Source organism: Rissa tridactyla, chromosome 23, assembly GCF_028500815.1.
Source record: "Rissa tridactyla isolate bRisTri1 chromosome 23, bRisTri1.patW.cur.20221130, whole genome shotgun sequence".
NCBI lineage: Eukaryota > Metazoa > Chordata > Aves > Charadriiformes > Laridae > Rissa > Rissa tridactyla.
Window position 1 is genome coordinate 500,465 of NC_071488.1, and position 13,711 is coordinate 514,175.

At 55.9% G+C, this 13,711-nt stretch overlaps 1 protein-coding gene across 7 annotated transcripts; it reads left to right on the forward strand.

Moving 5' to 3' along the window:
* Positions 1 to 1,704: 1,704 nt before the first annotated feature.
* On the forward strand, positions 1,705 to 13,711 carry LOC128901081 (sperm-associated antigen 4 protein-like). 7 transcript variants are annotated; one of them, XM_054182860.1, is made up of 11 exons: positions 1,705 to 3,335; positions 4,551 to 4,651; positions 5,798 to 5,882; positions 6,613 to 6,677; positions 7,268 to 7,313; positions 7,567 to 7,663; positions 8,175 to 8,259; positions 8,832 to 8,944; positions 9,349 to 9,516; positions 9,886 to 9,975; positions 10,770 to 13,711. In XM_054182860.1, the coding sequence occupies exons 1-11, from the start codon at positions 3,244 to 3,246 to the stop codon at positions 10,899 to 10,901; spliced, it is 1,074 nt and encodes a 357-aa protein (XP_054038835.1). In that variant the 5' UTR covers positions 1,705 to 3,243; the 3' UTR covers positions 10,902 to 13,711. The 7 variants fall into 7 exon arrangements, 4 of the variants coding, with proteins under 4 accessions (XP_054038835.1, XP_054038837.1, XP_054038834.1 ...); XM_054182862.1 differs by lacking the exon at positions 1,705 to 3,335 and adding an exon at positions 4,112 to 4,290; XR_008463410.1 differs by lacking the exons at positions 1,705 to 3,335; positions 4,551 to 4,651; positions 7,268 to 7,313 and having other exon boundaries at positions 5,322 to 5,882; positions 10,770 to 12,171; positions 12,544 to 13,711.

Below are 13,711 nucleotides of genomic sequence, written 5' to 3' on the forward strand. Positions count from 1 at the left end.
GGGAGCCTGGGAGGTGTCCTGCTGTCATTCTGCACGTGTCATTGCACCTCCCTTCCCACATCATCCGCATGGAAGAGCAACTTGGAAGACATCATCCTGATTATGGAACAGGTCATCCTGAGTGCCATTATGTGGCACATGAAGAACAACCAGGCGATCAGGCACAGTCAGCATGGGTTCATGAAAGGCAGGTCGTGCTTGACAATCCTGATCCCCTTCTAAAACAAGGTGACCCGCTGAGTGGATGAGGGAAAGGCTGTGGATGTTGTTTACCTGGAGTTTAGTAAAGCTTCTTGACACAGTTTCCCACAGTGTTCTCCTGGAGAAATTGGCTGCCCATGGCTTGGATGGGCGTACGCTTCGCTGGGTGAAAAACTGCTGGGACAGCCGGGCCCAATGAGTGGTGGTGAATGGAGCTCAATCCAGTGGGCGGCCGGTCACAAGTGGTGTTCCCCAGGGCTCAGTACGGGGGCCGAGTCTCTTTAAAATCTTTATCAATGATCTGGACGATGGGATCGAGTGCCCCCTCAGTAAGTTCACAGATGACACCAAGTTGGGTGTGAGTGTCGACCTGCCCAAGGGTAGGAAGGCAGGACAAGAGGAAACGGCATCAAGTTGCACCAGGGGACGTTTAGATTGGACGTCAGGAAAATTTTTTACACTGAAAGGGTTATTAAGCATTGGAACAGGCTGCCCAGAGAAGTGGTGGAATCACCATCCCTGGAGGTATTTAAAATTAGACAGGTAGACGTAGTGCTTAGCGACATGGTTTAGTGATGGTTTTTGTCAGTGTTAGGTGGATGGTTGGACTGGATGATGTGAAAGGTCCCTTCTAACCTAAGCAATTCTATGATTCTGTGACCCCCCAGTTTCTCTAGGAGGCGGTCTGGGCTACCTTCTTCCTCCAGTACCCAACTTGCAGACGTTCTGGTCTCTCTAGCGTCCAGTCCAGACTTAGGCCCTCAAAAATGACTTGCTCGCAGGTGTGTTTTACTCTCTGGTTTCTCTTGTTTGGTGTTTGCTTGTGATTAAACCACTACCATACACACCAATCTTAAGTGCACACCCGCCAGTCTCACCAGTTGCTGGTCCCCCAAAGTACAAAAGAACTTAGGACTTGTGGTTCCCACTCCGGTTGCTGGCACTTGAACCTCCATCTGTGCATAGAGCAGAGATCTCCCTTGCCCCACAAAGCTCTTGGAAAGGGAGGTATTAAGAAAACAGGGCAGGCTGCGGTGATCCGTTGCAGGGCACAGCCAGGGAAGTGTCCTGACCAGCCATCTGGTTACACATGACCATCTCCTTTCAGCCCTTTTCTCTCTATTTTCCCATGGTCGTTCGTCTACAAACCTTTGATCCTTTCCTAGACATCCCATGGCAAGTCTTGCACAGTCCCCAAATGCACTTTCTGGCGTCCCAACATGAGTCTCAGACCCCGAAAGAAAAAAAACCCTCTTCCGTTGGCAAGGTCACCGGGCAAGGCTCTCCCATTGGCTCACTTAACTAACTGACTTGATGCAACTATGTCAGGACTTTCTTGGAAGGATTTTTTTTCCTTTTGGGTTTTGAATTGTTCCTCTGAAAACATGGCAACTTCTGTCCTAGAAATGGCAATCCTTTCTTTTTTATGGAAGGGTTGGAGACTAGGTCAGGTGAAAATCCCTATATGGTGTATGTAGGTGTTTGCAGCCTTGTGCAGGAGTTGGGCATATTAGAATCCAAGCATCATAGAATGGTTCGGGTTGGAAGGGACCTAAAAGATCATCTAGTCCAAGCCCCTGCCGTGAGGAGGGACGTCTTTCACTAGCTCAGGTTGCTCCAAGCTCCTGACCTTGGACACTTCCAGGGATGGGGCATCCACAACTGCTCTGGGCAACCTGTTCCAAGGTCTCACCACGCTCATCATAAAGCATTTCTTCCTTATGTCCAACCTAAATATAACCTCTTCCAGTGTAAAGCCATTGCCCCTTGTTCTGCTATTACAGGCCCTGGTAAAAAGTCTCACTCCATCTTTCTTGGCCTATGACCACTGTGATTTCATCTGCAAACACTGTGGAGAGAGCCCAGAGATCTCCCAAGACAGGGTTTGGAGGCCTCAAGCACTTGACCAGTATCTAGAGGCTGAGAGCCCTGGGCTCAGTGGTTTGGAGACTGGGGACGGTATAGGAGGAGCCTGAGCGTGCTGGAAGGGTGCTTTCAGAGCTGGTGGAGCTTTTCTTCCTAGTGGAAAACAGCCTGAGAAAGAAAGAACTCCCCAACATGCAGGTGGGGAGGTGCAGCCTGGCCACGAGGAGACAGAAACGTCACTCCAAGGGCAGTGCTGTGGTGCAACACGCCACCCAGAAGGAGTCTGGATCAGCCCAAGGCTTTGTGTTTCAAGGAAGAGCCAGGGAGGATGGAGAGATCTCAGCAAAGGAAGGTGACAGCAAGATGGGGCAGCCGGGTGGATGACTGCAGCCTGCAGGGAAAGAGGCAGAGGTGATGGGACACCGTAGGACAGCCTGTGGTGGAGAAGATAGAGGGATGTGGCAAAGCTGGAAGTCCCCTAACAGAGCCAGCCTCTTCATGTCTTGGGCTACGGCTGTTGTCTCTGCCACTGATGCCTCTGAGACAACCAGTCCTTCCAGCACTGGGGTCTCGTTGCCTCCTTGTCCATACTCAGGAGCCTGGGAGGTGTCGTACCATAGTCCTGCCCTTGGCATTGCACATCTCCACATCCCACTGTCCCAGGAAGAGCCCTGAGGAAGGAGTGAGGGAGAGGATCTCCCTTCCTGGGGGCTGGGGGTCAGGCCTTGGCCCTTTGGGCGATGGAGTCAGGGCTTGGCCCTTTGCATTAATGAAACACATCCACGTTTACCCAGCATCAGAGTCACCTTCAACTTGCTTTTCCCGACCTGCCATCGCTGCCTCCAGTTTTCTGCTGTAACCGGACCCTGGGGGCAATTCCTCAGTGGGACCCATCAACACCACAAGAAACTTTGGAGTTTGAACCCGACTTTGACTCCTTGAGAGGTTCCTTCAACTTCCTCGCAGCGTCTGACGTTCACGGACTCGGCCTCGAACCCACCAGAGGGGTCATTAAAACTCCTTGGGCTGGTCCTCTGCGTCTGAGCTGGGCTGGGCTCCTGGGATGGAGGGAGCTCACGGCAAGCGGGCAGCGCTGCAGAGAGACAGCTCTGCCCAGGAGCAGCTCCTCTGCCAAGCGCAGCAGGGCTGGGGGCACTGCCAGGGTGTCTCAGGGAGATGAGCAAGGCAGAGAGAGAGCTTGAAGGTGTCAGGATTGGGAGGACGACTGAGAGCTCACTGGAGGAGAAATCTTTGCAGCCCTTGACAGGGTAAGTCTGCGGGTGCAGGGCACTGCAGGCGGAGTTGCTGGAGGCATCTCCTAAAGCTGGCACAGCCACAGCTTACGGGATCTGTACATGTGGGAGCTCTTGTCAGGCACTTTGAATAGCTGTGAAGGTGGGTGTGCAGCCAGGGGTGCCCAGGGCTGTCCTTCAGAGCAGGCTCCCTGCACCCCAGGGGTCTGTGTGCCGGGGCAGGGACTCTGCCACCTGCCAGGGTCAGCTCTCAGCCTGCCTGGGAAGCCCACCACATCACTGTGGGGAGAAGTTCTGCATGGAAGGAGCATCCCCCGGCGGGGCAAGGTCCTGCTGCTGAGAGGGTTCTGCGTGGCTGAGGGCTGCTCACAGCTGCAGATCACTGCAGGACATTCCCTGGAGACTTCCAGAAGCACAGCAAGGAGGGGGCCAATGGTGATGATTTTTGGTCTGGTGTCTTCTAACATCTCATTGGATTCTTTTCCAGCCTAAAGGTTTCAGCAAATCCAGCACCTCATGCTAAGTAGAGCTAAGCAAGCAGCACAAATCACACCGAATGATAATCCTAAATCATTTATTCTACTTAAAACGTATGTATTTATGCTGAACAATTAATATCCCGCAAGGAGAAGGAAGGAGCACAGGGTCTCCCCGCCCTGCTCAGCCCTGGGCAGCCCCAGCATGACGTCAGAGGTGACACCACTGTGAGGTCACAGCTGGCTGCCTGCACAGCGCTGAGGCGTGTGGGGCAGGAGCCCACAGTTGCCCTGTGGCTGCGGCCCTGGACAGGCTCCTGCTGGCTGCGGCGAGAGGCTGCTGCTGGAGCTGGTTTTGGGGACAGGACACGCTGCTGGGGCTCAGCGGGGAGCCTGCCTTTGCCCGAGATGGCGAGGAGAAAGGCCCCTCGGAGAAGACGCCCAGGGGCCTCCAAAGGCTCCTTGGGGACCAAGGGAAACCAACGGCCGGCAGGGTGAGAACGGGGCTGCGCTGCCGGGCGGGCTTCCCGGGGCGGGGGACTGCTGCTGCCAGCTCGCCTCCTCTTCTCCCGGGGCAGGCCTGTCCCGCAAAGGGTGGGGAAAGGAGGGGGACCCCAGCCCTGCTGCCCGCTCTCGCTGCTGCTGGGACAGCCCTTCCTCTGGCAGGGGCCTCCGCTCAGGCTACTCCTCCCCGCCTCAGCTCCCGCGGCCTGGGGACGGTGGGCAGCCGGCATTTGTCTTTGTCCTCCCACAGGGACCCGAGCGCTGGCGTGGAGCTGGTGATGCGCCCTTCACCTGCCGGCTCAGCCGCTCAAGGGCCTGCCGAGGGGCGCGACAAGGCCACAGAAATCGCAAGTAAGCTCAGCACTGCTGCTTGCTCCAAAGTCCTCCGGGGTGAACGTGGAGAGCCGCGCTGTGCCAGAGCTCTGGCCAGTTGTCACACGTGGCAGGAGAATCGTAGAATCATAGAATTGCCTAGGTTGGAAGGGACCTTTCAGACCATCTAGTCCAACCATCAACCTAACTATGACAAAATTCATCACTAAGCACTATGTCTACGCGTCTTTTAAACACCCCCAGGGATGGTGCCTCAACCACTCCCCTGAGCAGCCTGTTCCAATGTTTAATAACCCCTTCTGTGTAAAAATTTTTCCTAATGTCCAGTTTAAACCTCCCTTGGCACAACTTGATGCCGTTTCCTCTTGTCCTATGGCCCGTTACTTGGGAGAAGAGACCGACCCCCACCTCTCTACACCCTCCTTTCAGGGAGTTGCAGAGAGTGAGGTCTCCCCTCAGCCTCCTTTTCTCCAGGCTAAACAGCCCCAGCTCCCTCAGCCGCCCCTCACAAGACTTGTGCTCCAGACCCCTCACCGGCTCCGTTGCCCTTCTCTGTGTCTCAATGTCTTTTTTGTGGGGAGGGGCCCAAAACTGGCCACAGCACTTGAGGTGGGGCCTCACCAGTGCTGAGTACAGGGGAGTGTTCACTGCCCTAGTCGTACTCACCACACTGCTCCTGACACAGGCCAGGATGCTGTTGTCCTTCTTGGCCACCTGGGCACACTGCTGGCTCATAGTCAGCCGTCTGTCGACCAACACCCCCAGGTCCTTTTTTGCCGGGCAGCTTTCGAGCCACTCCTCCCCAGGCCTGTAGTGCTGCATGGGGTTGTTGCGACCCAAGTGCAGGACCTGGCACTTGGCCTTGTTGAACCTCATGCCATTGGCCTTCAGCCCATCGATCCAGCCTGTCCAGATCCCTCTGCAACGCCTTTCTACCCTCAAGCAGGTCGACACTCCCACCCAACTTGGTGTCATCTGCAAACTTAGTGAGGGTGCATTCCATCCCCTTGTCCAGTGTAGGCTGCCCTGCTCTTTGCCCCAGGGAGGGAGTGCCTGGGACTCGGTGCCCACCTCCCCACAGGGAGCTGAAATATGCCTGGCTGGGCATCCTAGAGAAGAGATCTCAAGGGGCAGGCTTAACTTTTCTCTGGTTTCTTTGCCCAGGGACGGTCTTCAGCCTTCCTTGCCTTCTGGCTGTTGCCCTGGTCTCTCTGTGGAGACATCTGCTGAGCATGTGCCTCTTGGCCGCGTACGTACGACATGTTTCTGCTGCGGATGGGGGGTAGAACGGGGGTGTCTGAGGGCCGGTGCCAGCAAAGGGCAGAGCAGAGGGTGCTCCCCAGCCAGCAGCCCGGGGCTCCCAGTGGGGCGCCTCAGCTTGGGCGCTGCTCGTGCTGTGGCCATTCTCAGGGGAGCCAAGAGCAAAGCCCCTCGGCAGCCATTTGCTGCAGCCCCAAGCTTTGGCTGCGGCAGGACAAACTGCCCCGTAGCCAGACGCTCGGGTGCAGAGCCAAGCCTCCGCAGGGCAAGGGTTTTCCCCAGCTCAGGCAAGAGACCACGCCGGTCTGTGGAGGCCTCTGGGAGGAAAGGCGGACAAGGCTCCTGCGCTTCCCAGCTCTGCGGGAAAACACTTGCCCTAAGAGGGATGTGTGTGATGGCAAGGGAGAACAGGCCTGCTTCCTCAGCCAGAGGGAGAGCAAGGTCCGCACCAGAAAGACTGCTGGAAAGCACTCTTCGTGTGCTCGACGTCTTTGCTTCCTGGGATGATCTTCCTGGAGACCTTCCTTTGGGGAAGAGCTGCCGGCAGCGTTGAACGATGTGGACAGAAATCGTGTTCCTGCTGGACGCTGCTCTGTCAGTTCTCTGTCAGCAGCAGGCTTCCAAAACGGTGTCTGTTTGGCCTGAAAAGGGAAATCCGCCTGTGAAGGGGTTTGTCCAAGGCTTGGATCATGACAGCACCAGGACTCCCTCTTTTTCAGGCAAAAGATGGCCCTGCAGAAGAAGGCGTTCTTGCAAGTCTTCTTGTTGCTCCCCCTGGCTCTTGGTGAGTTTTCATGAGCAACCATCTGAGAGCGACAGCCTGGCTGGGCTGGACGCCACCTTTCCTTTTGGGCCAGTATGTGCGGAAACTCCCGTGGCCCAAGTGCTTCCCAAGCAAGTCCTTGAGTGGGACTGCCTTCTGGGCTCCCAGTAAGACTGGTAGCCTCCCAGTCACACTGCTGCCCTGCCTACCAGACCACAGGGCTCACTTAGTCGGCACCTCTGCGAGAGACGGGGGTAGCTCTTGCAAGCCTGACCTGGGGATTCCCAGAGGGCAGGGGCCGTGCAGGGGGACCGATGGAGAGGTACCTCTCCTCGCCCAGCAGCCTGGTCTCGGTGCTCACTGGGGCAGTGAGGGGAAATGGGGAATAGCTCTGGGGCACCGAGCACACCTGAAGATCACGGCTGCGCAGTCCGCTCAAGCCCAGGCTGATGGCCCCCGGTCAGAGGTGTGTCCTCTCCCTGCACCCCACGTCCCCCACCTCCTCAGCTCACCTGCTGCCCCAGCCCCAAGGCAACAGGGACAGACAACGCCACTGCAGGGATCCCAGCAACCCCGGTAAAATAACTGTCTCTTGCTGATGTGAATTGCAGCTGCTGTTTACTGCGGGACCTCGCTGCCAGGCCTGAAGCCCCTGTGGTAAGCGATGTTTCCTGGGCTGGAATTGGGTCTGTGCAGAAGGGTCAGACGACCTCGTGTCCCTGCACCCATTTGCCTGAGAGCCGGGGCTCCCGCACGGCCCTTCCTGCCTTTGCCTCTTGCGCCAGCTGGTGCGGAAGGGAAGCGCTGGCAAAGCAGGGAACGCACGTGTGTCTCTCCTCCTTGCTGAGCTCAGAGGCTCCCAGTGGGGTGGGCAGCTCTCTGACAACATCTGCTTTCCTGGTTCCTGCAGGAACTGCCCGGTTTTAATGGCGCAGCAAACTCAAAAGATGCAGCTAATGCTGGAGGAGGTGGCTCGGCTGAGGGCAGAGATCAGCAGCGTGAAGCAGGTGCTGCGGCGTGTGGGGAAGGAGGCTTGGCTGGGCAGAAGCCCTTGGGGCTGTGGGTGTGTGGGACTGCTGACTGCAGTCAGCCAGCCTTTGCCCCAGGGGCCTCCTGGGCTGCACAGGCCCTTCTCCGGCCCCACTTTCACCGGCCGCTTCAGGCAGCGCAGGACTCCCTTGGCACGCCAGCACCTCTGGCTGCTCTGGCTGGGCTCCTCAGGCAGGGGTGGGACCCAGGCACGCTCACGGGGGGCCAGCCATCGCTGGCAGGGCTTGAGTCCACCTTCCACCTGCCCTGGAGAGTGTGGAGGATGGGGACGAGGGTGTGGGGACCCTCATCAACCCACCTCGGGGCCGTGGCCATGGCTGTGGACACAGACACTGTTCCTCAGTCCTGCAGCTCCGTGGAGAGGGTTTGCCTTGCCTTTCTGACAGTGGCCCTTTGCCGCTCCGGGCGCTAGTAGCCACGCTGAACGTTGATGTGCTCCTTTTCTCTGTTTGTTTATGGCGTTCCCAGGAAGTCGAGGAAATGAAGCAGGCAGCATCTGAGAGGGCTTTGGAAGCCTACGTGGAGATGTCTGACTGGGCCCTGCAAAGCTCTGGTATGGACACAAGCAGCCCCGTCTCCTTGCCCTGCGCTTGTCTGCAGCCCTCCCCAAAGGCGCCTGCGCTCCAGGCGCTGCTCTCCAAAGTGGGGGAGCTGAAATGCTTGGGGGGTCCCAGGGCAAGGCTGTGGCAGAGCAGCTCTCTCAGACTCCCTCCCAACCCTGCCCTCGGCATCCTCACGCTGCCTCTGGCGCTGCCCCCGCACGTGTTCCTGTGCGGACGGAGGGGCTCTCTTCCTCTCCTCGGCATTGGAAAAGGAGATGGCCGGGCCGTCCTTGGCTGCCCACGCAGCAAGCCCTCAGCTTGGGTCTGCTGCCATTCACGTGGGCACCGTGTGTCTCCCAGAACCCTCAGACCTTCTCCTGCTGGCGCTGGGAGTGCAGCAGTCACCAGGCACGTGGCCGCCCTCATTCCCCTGCGCGGCTGGGCAGCTGGGCAGCCCACCAGCCTGGGACGAGGACAGGACTGACAGAGGCGCAGCTGGCTGGCGGTGTCAGAAATAGTGTCTGAGCACCAAGCCCTCCTCGTCTGTGGCCTCTTGCAGTCCTCTGCTTTCCCCTCCCTGCAGGTGCCAGCATTGACCTGCAGAGAACTTCGGAGACCTACACCTGCAAAAAGGACTGGTTCTGGAGGTTTATTGAGTTCTTTTGCACTCCCCGCAGTCCCGATCGCATTTTGCAGGTATTGTAGCAGAAATCGAGAGGGAATTCTTTCCTTTCTTCCTGTGAAGTTGGAGACTGACCTCAGGGCTCTCCCTTCGGTCCAGTGTTGCGCCGTCTTGGGGGTGGGAGGCGAGAGGTGGGGGGTGCCCTGCAGAGCCCCTGGGCAGGGATGTGTTTCTGCAAGGCCCTGACTAGAATGGTTTCGTAACCGCTGTTCTCCTCTGCTCCATAATACTGACAGCCCTGGCAAAGGTCGGTCAGGGAAGGAGGCCTCCTGCTTCTGTCCACTTCCTCACACACACCTCATTTTCAAGCTGAAATAGACCCCACAGACACACCGGTGCCTACGCTTCAAGCTACGTGGGCAGTTGTCTTGGCCCCAACACTCTCTCACGCTTCATTGCTCTGGCTTTCTGGTTGCAGCCGGATGTTTCCCCGGGAAACTGCTGGCCTTTCCCAGGGCGTCAGGGCCAGGTGGTCATCAGGTTGCCAGCGCGAGTCCACCTGACTGCCATCACTGTGCAGCACATCTCCAAAGAAGTCTCTCCATCTGGGACCGTCACCAGCGCCCCCAGGGACATCGCTGTCTTTGTAAGTCTCTGCTGGGTGCTTCTGGTGCGGATCTGGTCCTGGGGGAAAGCCATGACAGGGTCTTCCTTGCTTTTGTGCCTCCTCTGAGGTTGGAGTCCCGGTCTCCTGAGCACTGCAGGGCCCTGGTGAGGCTCTAGGAGTCTCCTCCTAAGGGCTCTAGAGGTCTCCTCCCTCTTAAGACTTGTTCTGGCCAAGCAGCTCAGGGTTCTTGACTAAAACTCAAGCGGAGCCTGAGCTCCACCGTAACCAGTGCTAGACTAGGGCTAGAGCCCCAGGGGAGGGTGGGTAGGTAACAGGGCTGACCCAGCACCTACGTTCCCTCTTTGTCGGGACGAGTCCGAGCTGCTCTCCTTGTGCTTTGCCCCACAGGGAGTGGATGTGGACGGAGAAGAGGAAACTCTCCTGGTGACCTTCATGTACGATGTGGCAAAAGAGGCCATTCAGACCTTCCCTCTGAAGGTGCGATGCACGCACGGTGTTGGGGGAAGATGCCAGGGAGCAAAGCAGGTTTGCCTGCAGGGCCATGGCAGGAGGAGCGTGAATGCTTTCTCCCTGGGCAGAGGGGGCCTGGGTCACCGCCAGGAGAGAGCTGGTGGGGTTGGGAGGGCTGAGTGGCACGCGGTGGTGCTAGCAAAAGGACAGTGAGGGCAAGGTCAGGCCCGTGGGAGCATGAGTCCCAAGAGATCCCTGGCTGCCTTCAGCAGAGCCCGCTGCACACGCAGCCACTGCACCCGAGCAACGTCTTTGTGCCGTGGAGAAACAGGGACGCCCGTTGGAGAAAGCCGTCGGGCAGCACCCTGGCTCCATCCCGTGGCCTGCTGGCAGGCTGGACGGTGTCCTCTCCTCCCAGCATAGCATGCCCCTTCTCTCCCGCTGCTCTCACGCCTGCCCGCAGGAAAGCGGGCAGAGCAGACAGCGGGAGCTCGGGGGGGTGTCACACCAGCTGCCCCACGCAAAGGAGCACCTCCCCGGCCTCTCTGCCGGCACAGAGCGAGGCGCAGAGGGAAGGGGCAGAGGGGAGGGAGGCTGAGCCCCAGCCGGGCCCATGCAGAGGGTGCCAGGTGCCTTCCCCCTCCCCGTGTCCCCAGCCTCCCCAGCACCCCGCTACCAGAGCCAGCCTCAGGTTTCCACAGCCGCTCCCACCCACTGTCAGGAGCTTGTTCCTGAGCAGGAGCAGGGCTGGTGGGGGGAGATACCTTGACTGCATTGTGGCTCTTAACACCTCCGATTCCTCTTCCCTCTTTTCCTCGCAGAACGCCCCGCATCCCAGAGCCTTCTCCTATCTCAAACTCCTTGTGAAGAGCAACTGGGGAAACCCAAAGTACACATGCATTTACCGAGTGCAGGTTCATGGGAAGATGGCAAAACCAAACAGCTTCAACTGAAACCAGAGACAGAAAAAGGACAAACATAAAAAAGAAGAAAAAGAATAATGTTGCTGCGACTCAGATTGGTGTAGATTTGTCTCCTAAGTTGGGTGCACAATAAGGTCCATTGCAGGGAGGGCAGTCGTGGGAAAGCAACAGAAGATCGGCGAGGAGGATTGTTAATACGCTCAAGTGACTCACACCTGGGTGCTGGAAAACACACATATCACACTAATTGTTATTCAGTCTCGGACGCTTGCAAGAAAAACACTTGCACTTCGATAACATAAACCTGTGATGGACTCAGGGACACCTTATCCAGCCACTTGAGAATCCTGGCCTGGTGCTGAAGAAGATCAAAGCACAGTGGGAAAACGATGCCTGTTTGAACCCTTTAAATGCCAGGCAGAACAGGGAGTCCGTGCGTGCTCTTGCTCACAAGGACTCTCTCGCTGCCAAGGGCTCTTGCTAACAAGGACTCTCTCTCACTCCACGGTGCCCGCAGTCCCTGCTTCCGTGCCTCTGCCCGGGTGTTGCTTCGGAGATTCCCTGGTCTGTGAGGTATCGAGAAGAAACTTGTTCTTTGCCTTTCATCCGTGGTTTTGTGGTTGTTCCTGCGTCCTGCCCGCATCGGCTCACACAGCGGGGTTACAACCAGGGACTGAGTCTGGTAAATAGGTAAACGTAGCTCCTTGTGAAGAACAAACAGCGAAGAATACCACATCCCCGAAGAGACTGGAGGGACCGATAACAAGCTCGCAAAATAAATGGGGGAGTTGCAAAAGCTGCTGCATTTATCTTCCCCAGTCCACACAAAGAGATTCCTCTATTATCAGCTCAAACCAGCCACCGTACACCACTAGGAACCACCCAAGACCTACCATGAAGCCCCTAACAGAGTTAACGTGCATGTGCCAAGGGGATGTGAATATGGAGATGAGTTCTGGAAATGTAATGAACGTGGCAATGAGTGCTGAGACATGTAACGACCACGCATATTCTGTATGGATGTAAGTCTCTGTGAATCTCACATTCAGTGGACATGTCAGGTGGAGAGATCCCCCACGTCCCTGGTGCTGAATAAAAGAATGCCTGCTTCTTAAGACTACATCGGTGTTAAGAAGTTCATTCCCGATTTCGGTGACAGTTTCTGGCGACCCAGATGGGACTCTGCCTCTGAATCTCGACAGATCCTTGGAATTGCAGGGCCTCCATCCGGCACCGAGGGATTCTCAGGGAGAACCTCCGATCCCCGGACCAAAGAGCTCCGAGCAAGGCCCCTGGAAAGGTGAAGGCATTCTTTTCTTTAAGGGATATTAAGGGTTGCCTGTCCATAAGGCGAGGCATAAGTCTCGCAGGGTTGGGCTGTAAAGGTACCTAAGGGAAGGAGTTGGTCTCACCGGATGAAAGCCTGTGAGAAACGCGGCTGATAAGCGTAAAGGTATTGTCCTCAACACCAGGCGGGGAAGGGCCGCACCAAGAGCAAAGGTCTGGTATAAAAGGTTCAGGCCCTAAGGTTTTGTTATTTTGTCTTGTGTTATAAGCGCTATGTTCAGTTGTCATTTTCTTTGTGTTTTGTGTTGTTCGTTCTACTAGTACTATCCTATAATGGGTAGCAAGCCCTTGGCGGAAGGGGGAATTTTGAAAACGTCTCCTTTAGGTTGTATACTGAAGCGTTGGAAACAAATAGGAGGGGACCCGCTCACGAGAAAGCAGCTGATTGAATATTGTAACAATTGGTGGCCGTTATGTACTTCAGAAGATCAAGAAAAATGGACAAGAAATGGGACTTTAAAATAGAATACAATTTTACAGCTTATGTTATTTTGTAGCAGGGAAAACAAATGGGATGAAGTACTGTATGTAGATTTGTTTTTCACTTTAAGAAACCACCCAGAGTGGCAGAAGGATTGTGGGCGATAACCAGATATCAGAGACGGTTATTCGGAATGAGACATGCTACGCCAAAAGCCATTAATTGGTCAAAATCGTATGAGGTTAAACAAGAACCAAATGAATCGCCACCTGCATTTATGGAACGAGTAAAGAATACTGCTAGGAAATACACGAACGTGGACCCCGAGAAGTCGGAGGAGGCTGGGCAATTGGCCTCTATTTTTATGGGACAATCTGCCCCGGATGTACAAAAGAAACTCCAAAAGTTAGAAGGAGAAGATTCGAGGGACTTGGGAACATTGGTGTAAGTAGCTTGGACCGTCTAGAATAACAGAGAAAAGGAGAGGGAGAATCAAAGAGAAGGGAGATTAATTGCCGCATTGACGGGAGTTGCTCCGGGAAGAACGAACGGGGCCCGGGGAAGTAGAGGAGGCTACAGAAGAGCTGGGAAGGAACTCGTTTAGCAGAAGCTCAGTGCGCGATCTGCAAAGAGCGAGGACATTGGAAAAACGCGTGCCCTGGAGTCAGTAACCAAGGCTCGATCCTGCAGCCTGTCAAGGTGATGGCTTTAGGTGATGGTTTAGGGAAGCGTTGCAAAACAGGTAGTAATAAGTCACCTACGTAAACAAATCAATAGCAGGCATGCATCGAGGATTGCTGAAGAGGAAAGTTCATCTGGAGGGCAACTGACGGAGAGGAAGATACGACCACCAGATGAAGTAAATGACCACCAGAACGACTGTGATTCGCGAAATAACTTGCCTCATGATTGTGCAATTGGTTCTGGGAGGGGGCGTGCTTATGTTAATGATTTAGGGAAAACGAATGAATACCTAACAATTTTGTAAATATAAACGGCTCAGAATAAGATCATTGTGGGAGCACTTATGGTGGAAAATCCCCAGTGCGACCGCAGCGCTGCTAATAAAGAA